The following is a 19,515-nucleotide window of genomic DNA, read 5'->3' on the forward strand; positions in this document are numbered from 1 at the left end:
CTGCTCCGAGGAAGAAGCCACCCAGGTCTTTGAGTACTATTACTTGTGAGATAGGGTAGTAATGGGGGGGGGGGGAAAGTAGAAATATCTGCACCTGAGTGCAGTAACCTGCAAGGGATTCAAATGAGCAACTAGTTTCTCTATTCTCTTTTTTGGCTGGCACAGACACAATGGGCTGAATGGCCTTTATCTGCACCATAACATTTCCATGGTTCTACGCAGACTCTGGGAGACCAGCAGATGAAAAGTGGATGGTGCTCCACAAAATTTTAGTATTCCCATTATACCATAATGAAATCTTACAAATTGCACATGTTATTGCGATAGCTGAACATGTGGGTACCTAAGAAAAGTTAGCAATTTTCTGGCCTTGTGTCCAGTCCAATGCAGCAGCATACTGCAAAACCTGTTACATTTGTCAGATTACATGGAACTCTGAAGTCACAATTAAAACAGATCCTCTCAAACCCATACCAGTGTTTGATGAACCTGATAGCCTCTCCTGATTTAGGTAGGAGCTCTATCAGTACCTCTTTACCATAACGGACCCGAGTCGGATTCCCAACGGCCATTCCCCTCAGAAAGATCCGAGCCAATGTCACCATTGAGGGACTGGGCCCTGATCCTTACCAGGTACAGCCCACCAAAGGAGATCCAATTGGATCAGGAGACAAATTTCATGTCTCGTGTGTTTCAGGAGGTTGTTCACAGCCTGGGAATAACACAGCTTAAGTCATCAGCCTACCACTCTCAAACTTAGTGACTGGGCTGATTTTAATTCCTCGCATTGCAGATTGTATAGATAGATAGGTCATACTAGCTCAATAGAATCAACCACTTAAAAATGAATTGGCAAATTCCCATGACCCCAAACAAAATAAATCTGGCTTTTGTCACCCCAGGGGGCCTACACCAATGTAAGGTCCACTAACAGATATGTTAAAGAAAACGGCGAAAGTAGTTTGGACAGTGATGTGCCAGAAGATTTTTTAAAAAACAACTTAAAAGCCTGCAAGCAGGCTTTTTCCGCTGAGGCTAGGGGAGAAAAAAACCAGAGGGCATGGGTTAAGGGTGAAAGGAGAAAAGTTTAAAGGGAATATTAGGGGGGGCTTCTTCACGCAGAGAGTGGTGGGAGTGTGGAATGAGCTGCCGGATAAAGTGGTAAATGCGGGGTCACTTTTAACATTTAAGAAAAACTTGGACGGGTTCATGGATGAGAGGGGTGTGGAGGGATATGGTCCAAGTGCAGGTCAGTGGGACTAGGCATAAAATGGATCGGCACAGACAAGAAGGGCCAAAAGGCCTGTTTCTGAGCTGTAATTTTCTATGGTTCTATGGTTAAAAGCCATTCTCACAAATGAATCCATACTAGCCACCCCAGATTTCAATAAATCTTAGCTATTGACACCTGTCCTCCTCCAGGAAGTTGACTCTGGGCTTGAATGCCCAATTGACTATATCTCCTAAAAGAAGCTTAAATAAACATCGGCAAAAATACTCTACAGTTGAGCAAGAAATCTTAGAGGTGGGATTTTGCAGCACCCCCCTCCCCCCCCCCCCCCAAGCAGCAATGTGTTTTCCACTGGCGGCTCATCATTGATCTTCCGGTCCTGCCAATGTCTACAGTATTTTGCATGGCTTGCCAATCCCATAGAATCCCTACAGTGCAGAAGGAGACCATTCAGCCCATCGAGTTTGCACTGACACTCAATGAAAGAGCATCTTACCCAGGGCCACCAACCCAACAATTGACAAATAATTTCATGGTTTTCATTAATTCTAGATTTTTTTTAAAAATGGAATTCAATTTTCACCATCTGCCATGGCAGGATTTGGGTCCCCAAATTTGCCCTGGGTCTCTGGATTACTAACCTGGTAACAATACCATTACGCCACCACCTGCCCACTGCAGAGAGTTGCCTCCAGCGTGATTCTAAAATACCACCCTAGGTCTTTTGTTAGCTCTTCAGCATATTGATATCTGTCTTAACAAGGGTGCACAAAATATACCCTAATATAACCTTTGAAGCTCCCAGAGAAATTTATAGTGACCAATATTGTTTTGATGGAGCTTATTTTTACAGCCTTTCGATTTAGATTACATACATTGCTGGAAAGAATAATGCCAGTGCTGACACACTATCCAGAGCATAAGTAACCAACAGGGAAAAGTGTAACAATGATTCCTATGTGAATGCCAGAATGTGTGCGCAGAATGAAGGTGAGTTTTTCTTTGCTTCACAGATAATAATGTAAAGCTGTCATTATATTTGATTTTTTCCTGTGGGGGAGGCAAGTTGTGCTCAGGAGAAGCACGAGGATATTATGGACTGTGAGATCATACTTTGTAAATGGCCACACAATTTGAGAAGGTGATTGCAAATTAACATGTGACTATGGACATTCAAACTGAGGACAGTGCTCGATTCTGTGTTTAGTTATAAATGGACCTGAATAAGGGAACTTTGCAGCCATCTGTGAAGTTTAAATGCCTCATTGTGTAAGAGTGAACCAGCATTTGAGGAATATGAAATCTCTGGACTGTTAGCCTCAGAGTGTTATATTAAACAGAGGAAACTATTTCAGCTCAGATTGGGACAGAGATAAGACTGAATGATCACTGTCAAGTGCTGTTGTATTGTGGTGGTCTGGACCCCAGGACAGTTAATTCTGCAGTTATGTGACAGAAACTGTCAGGGAGAGCAGTATAATGCAACATTAAAATGGCCATTTTTGCAGCAGTAGCTGGCATAAACCAGGTAAGTTTAAAGGTCCAGCCACTTCAAGAAGAGGGTAAGTATACAAGGTAAATGAATAGCATTTGTGGGGAGTGGTGGTGGCAGGGGGGGGGGGGGGGATAAAGTCAGGTTTGATGCGGGAGTCAGGGGGAGTAATGAGGGTGGACAATTCCCATGGGGAAGGGGGGGGTGAGTGTCAAAGGAGAGTCCAATGCAAGGGTTGGAGTGGATCAATGCTATAGTTACCCAGAAGCTAGAAGTGGTTTTCATTCTAACTTTTTCTGGGTAACCAATGGTGTAAGACACAATTGAAACAATCCGAGGTTTGTGATTTGAATCACATTATCAGATGGTTCCCAGTGCAGGGCAATTTGTTCGGAAATTTGAAGTTCTTGGGCAATTGCCTTCTGGAGGAGGCTGCCCAGTGCATCTTTAGATTACCTCCCAGATACACTGCCCTGGAGCTCTGAGGTCACAGGCCACTGCATTGCAATATCCAAGGCAAGTGTGTGCTGATTAATAACCCTCTATCTTTAAAGATTCACCCAAAATCCTGCTGTTGGAATTTATTTTAAACTTGGAAAAATCACTCTGAAGGTAAAGAATTACATACAGGCTTCACATAAACATTCTGACTGTGGACTGGAAGGGACAAATGTTCCCCATAACACTTGTCCTATGCATTTGTGAGCCACTGACTGAGCGATCCTGAAAATGTCTCCGGCAGAGCCCCACACACATCCAGAGGCTAAAAAGGTTGTGGACGGTAGTGACTTTGCCAGCCACTGGTCACCAGGTCGAGAAAGGATTAAGTCGTCTTCTAGGAGGCTGCAGATACCCGACATGTCAACTTGAGCCTCCTGAAGACTGCTGTTCAGGAAAGTCATGGTAACTCAGCCATTGCATGTCCATCCTGTGTCACAGGTAGTGCCGCATGCAAGTTCCTTGCATTTGCTCCTCCCCTCTCTCCTGCTGCCCTCTAAACTGCATCCCTCTCTCCAATCCAACAATTGGTCTTTCAAGAGCAGGTGGCTGCTGGTCAAATTGGTCCTTGTCTGAGGTATAGTCTGAAGCCAAACCACCAAAGTATAAAAAGTAAAATCTCAACAAATGTACTATGAACACACTCTTTGCCATTAACAGGTAAAAAAAGTATTTATTGCAGAATTTCCAAGGATTCGATTCAACCCCTGCAATTGACAATTGTCTTTCTTGCATTGGCGAGTTTCAGGAAACTCAGAAAACCCTTGGATGTAAATGTAAGCATCAGTTGCAATGTCACTCCAATTGAGTGACTGACCTTTGTTAATAGATGAGTCATCTTTCTTAAGAGGGCTCCATATAGGCAGTCTAATGTGCTCAGGTTAAACAGGTTGCTCAGTTGGAACCAGCTTCCCTATGCACTCAAATTATTCCATGTTTTCACCACCATCCACACCCAATCCCATATGTTTCCTCATCTGTGTTTTGGTGCATTTTCCTCTGGTTCACTTTCTAATTCTTCCCCAGCTGTACTTGAAAAGGAGAGATTAGCTGATGGTAACTGCCACCATGTGATGGCATATACTTTGAAACATTGTCAGAGTGGAATCCAGGTCAGCTCCTTTTTCTCCAACTTCTGTTTTGATCGCATCTAGAAGAGGAAAGAGGAAGAGTAGTTAAAATGGTTCACCGAGTACAATTTATTCTGAGATTGGTCCTTCTTGTCCATGGACTCTAGGCATGGTATTTGGTTGGTAAACAGACCAGCATCTGCAAAACGCTTGTTTATTAGTACTACACCTAAGCAGATTACAGAATAGATACGTTGCTTCTAGGCATGATGTTCCGACCTCTCTTTCTCTGGTCTAACATATATTACTGACATCATTGGTACATCATCATCCAGATTATACGTTAACATATCCCATCTGTTAACCCTTTATAATACACAGTTCATGGCTTTGTTAGTGGAAGGAGTGACTTGAGAATTTTACGTATAGCTTGCTGACAGCTAGGTAGGGTACAAATGGGATGGGAAGGCAGAGAAATAGATGTCCAGCATAAACCCGCAGCTGTTACTTGTTCTACTATTTCCTCATCTGATTTCCTCTGGGGTCTCTGGGCAGATTTTTTTTAAAAACTCGCTGCCGGGGGAGGTAGTGGAAACGGATATGGTAGTAACTTTTAAGGGGCATCTTGACAAATACATGAATAGGATGGGAATAGAGGGATATGGTCCCCCGAAGGGTTGGGGTTTTAGTTAAGTCGGGCAGCATGGTCGGTGCAGGCTTGGAGGGCCGAAGGGCCTGTTCCTGTGCTGTAATTTTCTTTGTTGTCTCCCTTTTCAGAATCTGAAAGATTCTTTAACATGAGAAGGTAAATATTCTGGAATCTATCACTTGTTAACAATGCCTTTCTGCTATTGTAGGCTGTTATATTTCTGGAAAAGAGCCACATTTGCAGTCAAATTTAATACAGCAAAACCCAGGTGTTAGCATAGTGTAGGTGCAACAAGTAACTTCACACCATATAATGCTTTTGTTGAGGTCAATGTGCTCAAGTCTTTGAGGAAAGAGACACTTTAGAGTGATGATTGGTATTTCAAAGAGCCTCTGAAAGATACAGAAAACTTATTTTCCGTGCTGTGGCTAATTCAAGCCTTTTACAAAATCAAAACACTGCAGATGCTGGAAACCTGAAATAAATCGTTGGAAATACTCAGCAACTTCTGTGGAGAGAGAAACAGAGTTAACATTTCAGGTCACAGATCTTTCATCAGAATGGGGAGAAGTCAGATGTTTCATGCAAGTGCACAGGCAGCAAAAAGGGAGATGGGTGGGGAAGAACAAACGGGATGGTCTGTAGCCAAGTGAAAGACAAAAGAGATTAAATGACAAAAGGGATGATGGTATTCCAGAAGGAGATGGGAATGGTACAAGTGAAAAAGAAAATATGGATCGAGAAGAGATGGAAATGGCAATAGCAGAATCATTAACAGTTACTGCCCTAAAAAGTGGACGCAATACTTATGATCTGAAATTGTTGAGCTCAATCTTGAGTTTGGAAAGTTGTAAAGTGCCTAATCGAGAAGTGAGGTGTTGCCTTGAGCTTCGGTGAAGCTCGATTAGAACAATGTAGGAGGTTGAGGATAGAAAGGTCAGAGTTGGAGTGGGGCAGATAATGAAGACTGAACAGAGGTGTTCCACAATGTGATCACTCTATCTGTATTTGATCTTCACAATGTAGAAATGGTGTTATAGGCAGCAAATACGGTAAACTAAATTGAAAGAAGCACGTTTCACCTGGAGGGATTGTTTGGGGTCTTGGATGGTGGGAAGGGAACAGATATTGTATCGTCTGTGCTTGCATGGGAAAATACTTTTGAAAGGCAAGGGATATTTGAGGTAATTGAATAATGGACCAGGCTGTCATGAGGGAATGTTTTTAAAGGGAAGAGAAAGATGTGTTTAATGATGGCATAATGTTGCAAGGCACAGAAGTGGCAAAGAACTATCCATTGAATGTGGGTTGGAAGGAGAGGACACTGGGAACCCCATTGTGGTTCTGCAAGGGAGGGGGAGGACATAACTATAGGAAATTGAACAGACACAGTGGAGGACTCTATCAACCATTGCTACTGGTGGAATCCTCAATTTAGGATTAAGGCAGATGTATTGAAGTACTGGTGAAAAAGAGAATCCATAGAATCACTACAGTACAGAAAGAGGCCATTCAGCTCATGGAGCCTGCACTGACTCTGACAGAGCATCTCACCCAGGCCCTTCTCCGAAATCTCATTATTAACCCTGCTAATCCTCCCTAACCTACACATCTTGGGACACTAAGGGGCAATTTAGCATGACCAATTCACCCAAACTGCACACCTTTGGATAGCAGCTTCAGCACAGATATAATGGAAACAGAGGAACTAGGAGAACAGATTGCAGTCCTTACAAGAAGAGAGTTAGGAGGAGATTCACCTCGCTGGAAAATCCTTAAATATTCATGCAGTTAAAGTGTAATGATCTTGTCATGTTTTTTTATAATGTGCTACTTTACAACGTAAAGATATTCCAACAGCTCCAAGACTAGGTAATCGCGTGGAGAGGATGAGTACTAATAATTATGCAGAGATTAGTGGCTGGTGTTGATTTCTAACCTTTTCTCAAAGAAGTAGAAAAATCATGTTAGGAACTCTTCTTTATTATGATAATCTGACTGACCCCTGAAACTGTGGCAGGATCATCCTACCAGTCAACAGCTGGACACAAATCCCACTCTTATCCTGCTCAAATTTTGGCCTGAGCAGAAACTTGATGCTGATGTTTAAAACCTGTATTTTATCAATTTAATTTGAATTGTAAGACATGCTTTGGGAGCAAATTCTAGAGTGTGACAAACATACAATTGTTTAAAATACACAGCAGTGTATGAAGTTCCTATGTTTTTCCACATTTTGCTGTTTTCTGCTACAAAGACAGACACTTGACCATAGCTCTTAAATCAAGGTGGAAGTGGTATTCTACTACATGGAGTGATTGTAGTATTGAAATGCATTTACTAGTTGTTAAAAGAATATCAAAGCTTCTACTGCCGTTAAAATACAGAATCAATTAATATCAATGGAGAAAGCTGTTTTTCCCATTGAGAATCATTTTGCATAAGTCTGATTTAGTTCATTAGATCTTTGGCAATTAACACTACTTCATTCACATGATGCACCCATCCACTTCACTCAAGTTCAGCAAATATCGTGTCAGATGAAAGCTAGTGCTGTAACCATGGAGAGAATCAGCATTGTGCAGAAAGGCAACTGAGGGGGTAAAGCACTGCAGAAGGCGGGTTTTTCCCCCCCCCCCCGTCTGTCTTTAGCCTGATTGAGGAAAAACATGAAGCAAAAAGGAACTTAACAAACGCTTACCCATAAATAAATGGCAAATACTCACAGAAGAGCTATAGAAAGCTATAGCACAGTAGGTTAGCTGTCATAGCGATATGGATTTTAATTGGACCATATCTAAATTGAGTGCTCTATCAGCATTAACCCCCAGTGCAAATTGAAAGCCATGCAACATCAGATCACTAATACCAAAGGTTAAATTCAAACTTTACTTAGAGAAGCTAATATCTAATTTTATAGTTGACTCATGCTTAACTTTACTAAAAGCAAAGTTTTATCTTTATTAGATACCTTTCTTTGTAAGATAGTAAAGTGGGAAAATTTAGGAAATAGGGCACATTGTAAGGATGCCAAGGTAGTGGAACTGTGACAAAATTATGCCAGGTTTGAAAAGGGCTTGCTCACTGCAAAAGTACTAGGAACTTGAGGCTGTTTGTGAGAAACTGCTTGTGGGAGAATGGAATGTAGAAGTTCCTTTCTCTCCAAGATTAGAAGAAAATGGGATGAAAAACCATGAAGTTAAAACAAACAAAGGATAATACTTACGTAAATATGTAAGGTTAGTAACAGCCACATGAACTATTCCTGATTTGTCAAGGAAAACATGCTCAAAACACAAGACTGAAGATGATTGGGGTAAGAGAGGGATTAATTGGATAGTAGCTCAGATAAAAGATATCCTGGCTTTGTCTCTGTGGCAGAGAAAATCCATCCAAGACAAGACAGGAGACAGGGAAGAAAGAAAGAAGATCCCAAAGATCAAAAGCTGCAAGAAGAACAGTCATCGTGTGCTCCCTGCCCAGTCCTGTCACAATATTGGAAGTATATAGCCTGCATTAGACTGAAAAATCCCTGCCTGAGTTTTACTGAGAACTTAATAAATTTGTTCTAACTTTATCTCATTAAAGCAGTATCATGACTAAATGTATTGCCACTCCATTCTCACACCAATTAGGGGCTCAGAATTTCCAAACCAACATGCACATGACCTTAAACATACTGGCAGCAGGGCCTTTGCATGGAATCTGTGCAAGATAAGCAATTTAACAACATTGTTCTAGCACACAGATGAAAGATGCTCTGGTTTATCGGTGAGACATACGTTAACTTCAGCAGAAAGACCTTTGTCATAAATTTTCTAATTAATCTAATACCACCTAATACTGCACATTGTTTCTATTCAAATAATCTGATGCCCTCTTGAATGTTTCAATTGATCCTGCCTCCACCACACAGTGCATTCCAGACCCAAACCATGTTTTTGATCAGTTACATTTGCATCTTTTGTAAAACACTTTAAATCTGTGCCCTCTCATACTTAATCCTTTTTACAAGCAGCCACATTAATACCTACTTATCATTAGTTCTTCCTATAATGTCAGCAATTTACACATATCTGAATCTTAGGTGTAACTTTCAGGCATGTCCATAATGTCCAAAATGTGCAATGATATTGATTGTCACCACTTTGGCATTAAGACATCTCAACTTTTTGAAGTATAGTGAACTCCATATTTCTGCAGAGATCAGTACTAGGTACTGCTTTCTGTAGAATCACTCCAGCACAGAAGGGGAGGCCATTTGGACCATTGAGTTTGTGCCAGCAAGAATGATTTAACTAATCCCACTCGCTTAATCCCATTTATTTGTCCTTTCCTGTAGCCCAGAATTTGTTATCCTTCAGGTGCTTATCTAAATTCCCTTTGAAAGTCACAATTAAATTTACCTCCAGTGAGTACATTCCAGATTATAACCAATACATTTTCCTCATAATGCCTTTGGTTCTTTTTCTTGTATCCTCTGGTTCTTGTCCCTTCTCTCACTTTCTCTCTATTTACTCTGTCTCATGATTTTGAGCACCATGATCAAATCACCGCTTAAGCATCTCTTCTCTAAAGGAGACAATTCTAACACGGAAGCTAGTGAAGAATCATAGAATCCCTACAGTGCAGGTGGAGGCCACTTGGCCCATCAAGCCTGCACCGACAAAATCCCACCCAGGCCCCATCCCCATGTATTTACCCTGATAATCCATGTATTTACCTTGATAATCCCCCTGACACTAAAGGGGCAACTTAGCATGGCCAAATCACCCAACCCGCACATCTTTGGAGTGAAAAATCACATTAAGAGTTCTTGCTTTACCAGTTCTCTTCAGCTTTAGCCACCTCCACTTAAATGGGCGTATCAGAAAAGGCGCTGATCTCTTCTGTTTCTTCTTAGCCAGGCATACTCACTGTTTGTTGTTAGCCTGCCTCGAGAAGCAAAATCTGGTGTTTTCACACATCATCCTCAAGAACCTGAAGGGTTTTAAACAAATAATTTTGCCTCATCTTCCTTTACTGCATTTTTTCTCTGCTTGCTTTTCATTTTGTTTAATCACAGGTAGAACAGAAAAATACACATCTGATACCTTAAGACAAGTGATGAGCAAATGATACAGCAGGATTGCAGATTCTTTATTTTGTCCCATATATTGCATTTATTTACACTGTTTCCTATCATGCAAAAAGTGTTAAGCTAAAAATTGCCTCTTCTCAACTGTGATGAAAGTCATTGTAAACATGAATTATCACTCAATTCGCACATTTTCAGCAAGAAAATTGTCATGTTAAGTCTATCCTGAATGAGAACCAAGATGGCCTATAGATACATTGAGTGGAAAGTAAATGTTCCATCTTTACGCAGCTTTTAAAATTTTTTAATGATATGATGGGGGCTAGTTTAGATGTCTAGCGTGTGGTTCAGATTAGTACCAACAATATGGGTTTGATTTTCTTCAAGCTGAGGTAAACTTGGGACCTGCCTCCTTGTTCTGCCCCAAGACTGGAAGGTAATGGCAAAACACCACTGACAAAAACTGCCAAGATGAACAGCTCAAATGAAGCATTAACAAAATTAACTCAGGTTCTGCTTCTGGACAAAGCACACAGGAAGAAAGGAAGGAATTATAGGATCTCTCTGATTCTAATTGCTATTGGTGTCATGCCTTCAGTTGTTTAGATCCTGAGCTCTGGGATCCCTCTCATCCTTTAAAACACACCTTAAAACCCAACTTGTTTGATAGGCAAAAACCTAAAACCTTCCTCCTGTGATTTGGTGTCAAACTTTGTTTGAAATTGTTTCTGTGACATGCTTTGAAATTTTTACTATTTTAAGGGTACAACATGTACAGAAGCTGTTCTTAATCATTGTATGCCACACTATGTGATAGACCATTTTTTTTGCTGAATTTACAGTCTGATCAACATTCTCTGTTCAACATAGAATTGAAATGCAAACTGTTCATTTGACTATTGGACAAGGAGCAATAGAGTCAGCTAATTTTCCCTGGGTTCTCAATTTCTGGTACAGATTGGTTCAATTAGCTTTCGTTTGCATCCAATGAGTAACTATTTAAAGATATTACTTTACACATACCCAAGAGTAGTAATAATCTAACATTAAAAACATTTTTATAGTGCCAAATTTAATACGATAATGATCCTATGAAGTGTCTTATGATGTTTCACTATGTTAAAGGTGCTGTATAAATGAAAATTGTCAATAACATAAAAAGCATTAAACAATACAAGGCCATTACATTCATCAAGCTCATATAGTCTATGAATCATGTATAATTCATGTCATCATGACTATAACCAAGCAAAGCTTCTCCATACCCTCAACAAGAAAACCAAGCAATATTGCAGGCTAACTTTAGCACTCTTTGTCTGCTCCAACCCTTATGTCCATAGCCTTTGTATCATTTCTCTTTAAAGTTCCATGCTGTTACCACTCTCTGCTTTCATAAGCATTCCAAATCCCCTCCGCTTTAATTCTTTCCCTTCCTCATGATTGCTCAACATCCAAACTGTCTTATAAGTTGCTGTATCTGAAAAGTTAGTTGATGCTGTTTTTGCATTCAATGTGGTGTATCCACTCTTAGCATGACGCTTCTATGGCCATAACACTAGAATCATAATTTGTTGTTCAGCATTTGGTTATCTTTACTTGATTTTGCCGATCAAGCCTTCAACTTGTTCCCAAAAAATACTTGTCCAAGTCTTTTCCCAAGCTTACCTTCTTGTCTGGAACATTATTGCATATTAACAGCTCTGTGAGATGAAGTTCCTGCTAACCTTATCTTGAGTTTCAATTTCATGTTTTACTAATACCTTCCAATTCTGACTCAAAGTCAAATAGCTTACTCATCTTCACAATTTTCCTCTCATCATTATGTACATCGCATTCTTCAATATGCCTGGGGTTGTTCTCCTTGGAAAGACGGAGGATGAGGGGAGACTTAATAGAGGTGTATAAAATTATGAAAGGCATAGATAGGGTGAACGGTGGGAAGCTTTTCCCCGGGTCGGTGGTGACGTTCACGAGGGGTCATAGGTTCAAGGTGAAGGGGGGGAGGTTTAACACAGATATCAGAAGGACATATTTTACACAGAGGGTCGTGGGGGCCTGGAATGTGTTGCCGGGCAAGGTGGTGGAGGCGGACACACTGGGAACGTTTAAGACTTATCTAGACAGCTATATGAACGGAGTGGGAATGGAGGGATACAAAAGAGTGGTCTAGTTTGGACCAGGGAGCGGCGCGGGCTAATTGTTCTTTGTTTCTCGTTTCAAGGCTTCATTCTATGATCTTGCTGATGCCAGTACAGAGCGAGACTGCGGATAGTTGGGAACCTGTCTCGGGGGCAGGGAATTCAGATGGTGTTCGTAAAGCAGAAGTGGAAATGAATAGGGTTGGGAAGCATTTTCTGATCAGGGCCAGTGTGATCTCCTGGACTCGTTTCGATCGCCTCAGGGGGTCGGAGAGGAATTTCCCAGCTTTTTTTTCCCCATATTGGCCCTGGGGTTTTCACTCTGGGTTTTCGCCTCTCCCTGGAGATCACATGGTCTGGAATGGGGGGGGTAGGGGTGAGTTAATAGGTTGTGATGAACAAAGCATCGTAGCTGTGAGGGACAGCTCGGTGGATAGGATATTAGGATGTAGATAGGCTGGAAAATTGGGCGGGGATCCTGGATTCAGGATTCAATCCTGGACCGGGGAGCGGCGCGGGCTTGGAGGGCCGAAGGGCCTGTTCCTGTGCTGTATTGTTCTTTGTTCTTTGCATAACTTTGTATTCACCATTAAAGTCTGTAATTTCTTAGTATTCCCAATCAATGGGGATATAGCCCTTTGAGTACTTCCCATCTTCAACATAATTCAATGCCATGTGAACATTTTATAGAGTTTCCTCTATAGTTTCATAAAGAATAACAAAGTGAAGCAGAAGGGATCCCTACACAACCCCATTAATCACTGTCCTCATCCAGATTTATTTACATGTATTGTCTAACGTACTTACTATTGCAGAGTTTGAATACAATTGGCTAATTTGACGGCAATTCCATGAATCACGATCTTATTTGTAAGATTGAGCCTTACAGATACCTTCAGAAAATGTAACTAGATTCTATTTACTGGATAATGCACTTCAGAAACTTCAATACCTCTCCAAAAAAGCAATTGTTTATCAATCCATGATAACTATTGCTTACAATCTGTTTGCTCTTTTCATGAGCATTGATAGCAGCTTGTAAAATGTGTTTAAGTATTTTCCACGCTATTAATGGTCGCTTAACTGAATCTCAGGTTTATGCTACTTCTGAACAAATGGAATAACGCATAATGTCCCTTAGTCATCCTGCATTAGTTCCCAAGAAGAATAACACCGAATCATTCATTTTCGAAGTTTTGCGTCTGCCTTAGGCGCGACATGGTTTACAATTTGGTGCATTGCCGTTACAGCACACGTGGAACTGAACTAAAATAAACCTGTGTTCTACTTTTATTGCTCACCCCACCTATCAGTTGAACTCTTCGACACAATTTTAAAGTGTTGTCCAATTCTGCTGTTAATTCTGACCTTGGGCTTAATTAAATACCAAACCAATGACTGATGATTGCTGGATCCAAGTGTTACTGCCTAGGTCCAGCTATATTGATTGCATACGTCGAATATCTCCCCGGCCCTAAGACGTTAACGAGAAATCAATCACCTGCATTAGGGAGACGTGCAGTGTTTCAAATAATCCGGTTGCTCTGTTGTCCATAAACTAGGGATCCGTGACATGCCGCCCTCTATATATTGGGTTCCTAGTTAGATTACAAATTGGATAAGCTATCAAGAATACATGTAGTTGCAGTCCCAGGAGTCAAATCCAGCTTTCTGCTTTCATGACTACGATATACTCCACAGATATTAACAACTGTCTCCTGCTTAAAACATGACATAGCTCACTCACCAAGTTAATACTGGACTGGGAGATGATTAAAACGTGTGTGAAGAGTAAGTCTCCACCGATGAGAAGCAAAAATCTTCCCCGGAATCTAACGGTTGAAAGTTGAGAGTACTCTTATTTCAGTACCTGGTACAGATTCTGGGGCTTACTTGACAGCCTCGCAGTGATATGATTAAATCCAAACCACTAGTGCAGAATACAACAATTTTGGGATTGTTACTATTAATCATTGCAACGCGAAGTTGTTCTCCAAGTGAAATAGCAACAAGGGCTTGAATGAGCAATATTGGACCACTGGACAAATTTAAGTTTCAAAGCCTTGTAAACTAAATATCTTAACACGTGTTTGAAGGCAACACTGATTTAAACTTTAAGCTCGAAAAGTTACAAACATTTGCAAACGTATATTGAGATGAAGATAATGAATTCCCATAGGCGATATTTTCAGAACTTCACTTCCAATGCAGCCAATTAAAAATTCTGAAGGACTTTTTAAAACAAGTACGGTGAATTAATTTTGTAAAGCTGCACCTCTCCTCTTATATTCAAAGTTTTAGTTTATTTCACAAAAACAGCCTGGAGACTCCTCTACATCAGGACGAAATATCGCCCAGGAAGTGAGATGGAGAGTAAAAGCTGCAATAAATCGAAGACTTTTATTCAAAATGAAAGAATTAGAAGGGGACTGATTGCAATGTGGACCTCTAAACTAGGGCATGAGGAATGGGTTATTAATCTTTTAGAATTTGACGAGATGCAATTCTGTAGTTCAGTCCATCCATGTTGGACTGTGCTTTGCAGTGAACAGACCTTTTCGTTTACTGAATGGAGAAAAAGAGCAAATGAATTCAGTGATTGACAGTGGAAGCCATGGTGATCTGCTTTAATTCATGGCTAGTGATTATCACCCCCCCCCCCCCCCAACCCCCTCATATATAACCAGAACCGGCTCCTGTTCCAAAGTAGATGTCCTTTTTTAAAAATAGGAGCAAAACCTTGATATTTTTTGATCATTCCTGATTATGATTGTGTTGGTGATTTCAACGAGAGGTAGCTGAGATCTACTGTATTTTGGCTACTTCTAGTCTGCCTTTCCCTTTTCCTCAGCCCGGAGGTTGAGTCCAATGCGGCTGAAGCCTCGATGTCTGCGATGCTCTGCGCCTGTGTGTAACCTGTGTGTTAACTGCCACCAACAACATGCCCCGAGTGTGAATAGCAATCTGGAATCCCAGATCACCGAGCCTGCTCGCTCCTGAACGCCCAGGCTGGAGCTCAGCGGCTGTCATCTGCAGTCTCCACTCTGACATTATTTGAAGAGGCTGACTGACTGAGAAGAAGATTTCTTCCCCACTTTGGCTGCCTCTCCAGGGACCTCGCTCTCCAACTCCCTCCCTGCCGGTGTAAGATTATTTATTTTTTCGCGGGGAGAGGGTGGGAGTTTTATTTCCCTGTTATCTATCCTCGTGTTTCAATGGATTGGACAGGATGTGATGGGCGCTGTCGATGAAAGGAGAGGCTAAGTGCTGAGATCTTTCCCATATTAACACCCAGACCAACACTCTGGATGATCGGCGTTGCTCTGCATGATCTTTCATACCCTTGCTATGCAGCTTTCCTCCTTCCAGCTGCTGCCGAAATCGTGCTGAAGGAGGTGAAAAAGAAGGCGACACATATTTATATGTATATATAAATATATACACATACATATCCTATATGTATTGAGAGAGGGCGCCAATCGCCGTTGAAATAGATTGTTCGGGACCCCTCACTAAGAGAAGGAAGGGGCGAAAAGAATGCACTGAACTCGGATCAGCTCAGTCCCTGGACCGCAGCGAAGCACCTTAGGAGGTTGGAGAGAGAGCCCATCTCGGGAGAGGGATCGAGGTGGATAGACAGCGAGGGAGCGAGCGACAGACAGCTCCAATGCCAGCCTTCTGATCCCGGCTCTCCTCCAGTCGAGCTGTGCCTGTGTGTTTGTTCTCCTCCAGGATGGATCCAGTCCTCAGGACCTACCGATCTGGGCTATTCGCTTGGGTCTTCTGGCGTTCCCTGGGCCGGCTTGGGACGCTCTTGTTGCTGTGGGGCTGGGGATGGGATTCCACCTCGGCTCTGGGACTCAAGAATACCGCCACCCGGCTGGATGCGGACTCCAAGCTGCCCATCATGGGGCTGATGCCTATCAACAAGGCGGTGGAGAGCATCTCCGAGGGCATCTTACCCGCCGTCCAACTGGCCACAGAACACGTCCACAACAAATTCTTACCAAACACCAGCAAACTGGTCCTGGAGTGGTACGACTCCGAGGTATTTGACACGGTTCTTTTATTTGTCAAGCTGTCGCTATCTGTTTTTCTCCAACCTAACTGTTTACAGTCGAACACGTAGAGGATTCCAAATTATTTATAACGCGATGTGTTTTTAAAAAAATATATATATACACATTTCTCTTCGGTATGTCCACACAATGATATTTACGTGGTGCCAAGTATTAATTTCGAATTGTGCTGTTTTGTACAATGCGCAGTGGATTGAATGGTTTAACCCTTCACAGGATCCAGCAGGGATTCGCTGTGCTTGTTACTGTTCGGTTTACGGCACCAGTGATTCCAGGTTTCCCATTTATTGACCCAGTTTCGCCTGTGGAGTGTGCGCGGCCATGGGGAAAACGCTGAGTAGCACCTGAACATGAATTGGGGGGGGGGGGGGGTGAATGGGGATAGTTCCGAGTGTGTGTGTGTTTGTTTTCCCTGTGTCGAATGTGACCGAGCTCCTGAAGCCATCGCATTTATTGGTTAACAGCCGCTCGACAACTGCTGGCAATCTGTTCCCGTCTGAGTTGCATCAATGAAGGGGCCAGAGCGATGGAGCGGAAATCTGTTCATTGCTGCTCACCAGCCACAAACAGTTAACATTGCAGACCCCTCTCTCTCTCTCTCTCGCCAAGAGATGTGAGGCTTAGGTGACAACTTAACACATTTCCTGTGAAAAACACACACCAGTCACCTTGAGACCTTGTTAAATTGTGCTTTTATCAATTCTTAAAGTGAGGAGGTGCAAATCGAGGCGTCATCTGCCTGATATTTTGCTTATTCTTGATTTCCTTTTCTGGATTATATATATATATATATGTATATTTGTTTGTCACGGTGGAATTAACGTGTTAGGGGCGGGGACAGGGACGGGGACAGGGGCAGGACTGACTGAACATTACCTGAAGATGGCAGCAGTTTCACATCAAGCGCTCTCCACATTTCCAAGGTAACACGTTTTGTGCAGCTTCTGCGCTTGGAGCGGGCACTGGCGCTTCACTGTCAGCGACCTGGTCAAAGACTAACACTTAACACCAGCCCCTCGGTACGTACTGGCGCTCATCAAGTGGCACAGAGGAGAAAAACTCAGGAGTGATTTGAAATAAATTTCCTATCTAGCAAATTGAAAAGCCTTCGTTTCTAAATAGGGTTTGCGATTCAATTGGATTTTCTTTTATTCTTGGAGTATGATGTATCCGCTCCCCTAACTTGTGTACAAAAAAATAGAGCGGGCATTTACAAATATTTCCAGATGGGTAATTTTAAGAAGAAATTAGATATAGTTCTTGGGGCAAAAGGGATCAAGGGATATGGAGGGGGGGGGGGTGGAGATATTGAATTTGATGATCAGCCATGGTCATGATGATTAGAGGAGCAGGCTGGAAGGACCTACTCCTGCTTCTAGTTTCTATGGTTCAATCATGTACTGTCAGATGGGCCTCTTCAATAACAATCCTCAAACTTACTGAAAGCCATTTGGAGAAGGGAGAATTTCTTCAAATGTTGACCACGACAGGTGGTGAACGAATTTCCTACACCAAGGTGCAGTTCGCAAGGTCAGTGGTAATGACAGACGAAAAAAGGCCATTGGCCTATCTTAGTTCATACTTCCAGACTGTTCACAGTGGTCCTTCCCGTCTATTGTAGCATCCAAGCATTTTTACTAACAAGATGTTAAATCATTGTATAAATCATGAGTTAGTCCACAACTTGAATACTCATTACAGAAAGAATGTAACTGCATTGGTGAGGGTACAGGAGATTTACAAGTCGTTGTCAGGACTGAACAATTGTAACTATGAGGAACGATTGGATAGGCTGGGGTTGTTCTCTTTGGAACAGAGGCAGAGGGGTGATTTGATTGACATGTACAAGATTGTGAGGGGCCTGGATAAAGTGAATGGGAAGGACCTTAGTGGTCAGTGGCAAGGGGGCATAGATTTAAAATGATTGATAGAAAGATTAAAAGGAAGATGCGGAAAAGTGTTTTCATCCAGACATTATGAGGGTTTGGAAGTCACTGCCTGAAAGGGCAGTAGAGGCAGAAACCCTCAGTTCATGTAAAACATGTCTGGATGTGCACCTTGAGTCCATAACCTACAGGGCTGGGGTTAGGCTGGGTGACTCGTTTTTCAGCCAACGCAGACACGGTACCATAAACTTATTACTATAAGCTTACAATGATTCTATGCTGGCACCAGTGGCACCAGCTCTAATAACTGATGTTAAGTGTCAACTACATTGCTATGGGTCTTTTTAAAAATTCATTCATGGGACTTGGCTGTCATTGGTAGGGCCAGCATTTATTGCCCATTCTTAACTGCCCTTCAGAGGGCTGTAAATCTGAAGTCACATGTAGGCCAGACCAGGTAAGGATGGCAGATGTCCTTTAAAGGGCAATCATGGGTTTTTACAACAATCAACAGTGGTTTCAGGGTCATCACTAGACTCCTAATTCCAGATTTTTATTGATTTCAAATTTCACCATCTGCCACGGTGGAATTTGAACCTATGTCCCCAGATCTGGGTCCCCTGGTCTCTGGGTTACTAGTTCACTGGCAATATTACTACTCCACCACTTCCATGGGATTATATGGAGGCCCTACAGAGTAAGGATGGCAGATTTCCTGCCTTAGAGGTATTACTGAACAAGATAGGTTTTTATAGCAATCTAATAGTTTCATTGTAACAATTATTGATCATAGCTTCATTTAATTAACAAAGCTTATAATCACCAACTGCGGTTGGGACTTGATGGTACTTGAACTCAGGCTTCAGGATTGCTAGTAGGGTTGCCGACTGTGATTAAATGTATTTCTGGAGGTTTCTTCACGTGACTTGCCTTCACAACCCAGCCATTAGTCGGCCAACACATCTATCCTTATGACACACTACCTTCCTATGCCAATTAGAAAGCAAAAAGACTCATTACCCAAATTAATGATGTTTGACTTTCAGCCAAACAACCTTTCCTCCCCCATTTTCAATACTTTTACATCTGGCGGAGAGAAAGTTCAAAGAAAATGACAAAATAAAACTATATTTTACATATCCTGATGATTTTTCTCCAGGGTTGTGCACGGTGGTGCCCTGGAGGTTGATGATCAATTCCTGGGGACTGCAGACCAATCTTGGAGGATTGGCAACCCTAATTTCTAGTCCAGTAATGTATTGACCATTTTACTAAATTACTCTTTTCTCTGATAGTATTCAGAAATTTTCTCAAGTAATTGTGCATTCCACAGCTGCAAAATCAAGTCTTAATATTTATTCTGATCAAGTGGTTCTTTAGCTTGAAAATATTTTT

General features: G+C 41.9%; 1 protein-coding gene across 1 annotated transcript in view; it reads left to right on the top strand.

The window, feature by feature from the left end:
- Positions 1 to 15,888: 15,888 nt before the first annotated feature.
- Positions 15,889 to 19,515, top strand: part of gabbr2 (gamma-aminobutyric acid (GABA) B receptor, 2) — an 895,535-nt gene continuing 891,908 nt past the window's right edge. The window contains 1 exon segment of the mRNA XM_078200470.1: positions 15,889 to 16,143. Within this exon segment, the coding sequence (XP_078056596.1) occupies positions 15,889 to 16,143 (255 nt within the window).

This window comes from Mustelus asterias, chromosome 2 (genome assembly GCF_964213995.1).
Source record: "Mustelus asterias chromosome 2, sMusAst1.hap1.1, whole genome shotgun sequence".
Lineage (NCBI taxonomy): Eukaryota > Metazoa > Chordata > Chondrichthyes > Carcharhiniformes > Triakidae > Mustelus > Mustelus asterias.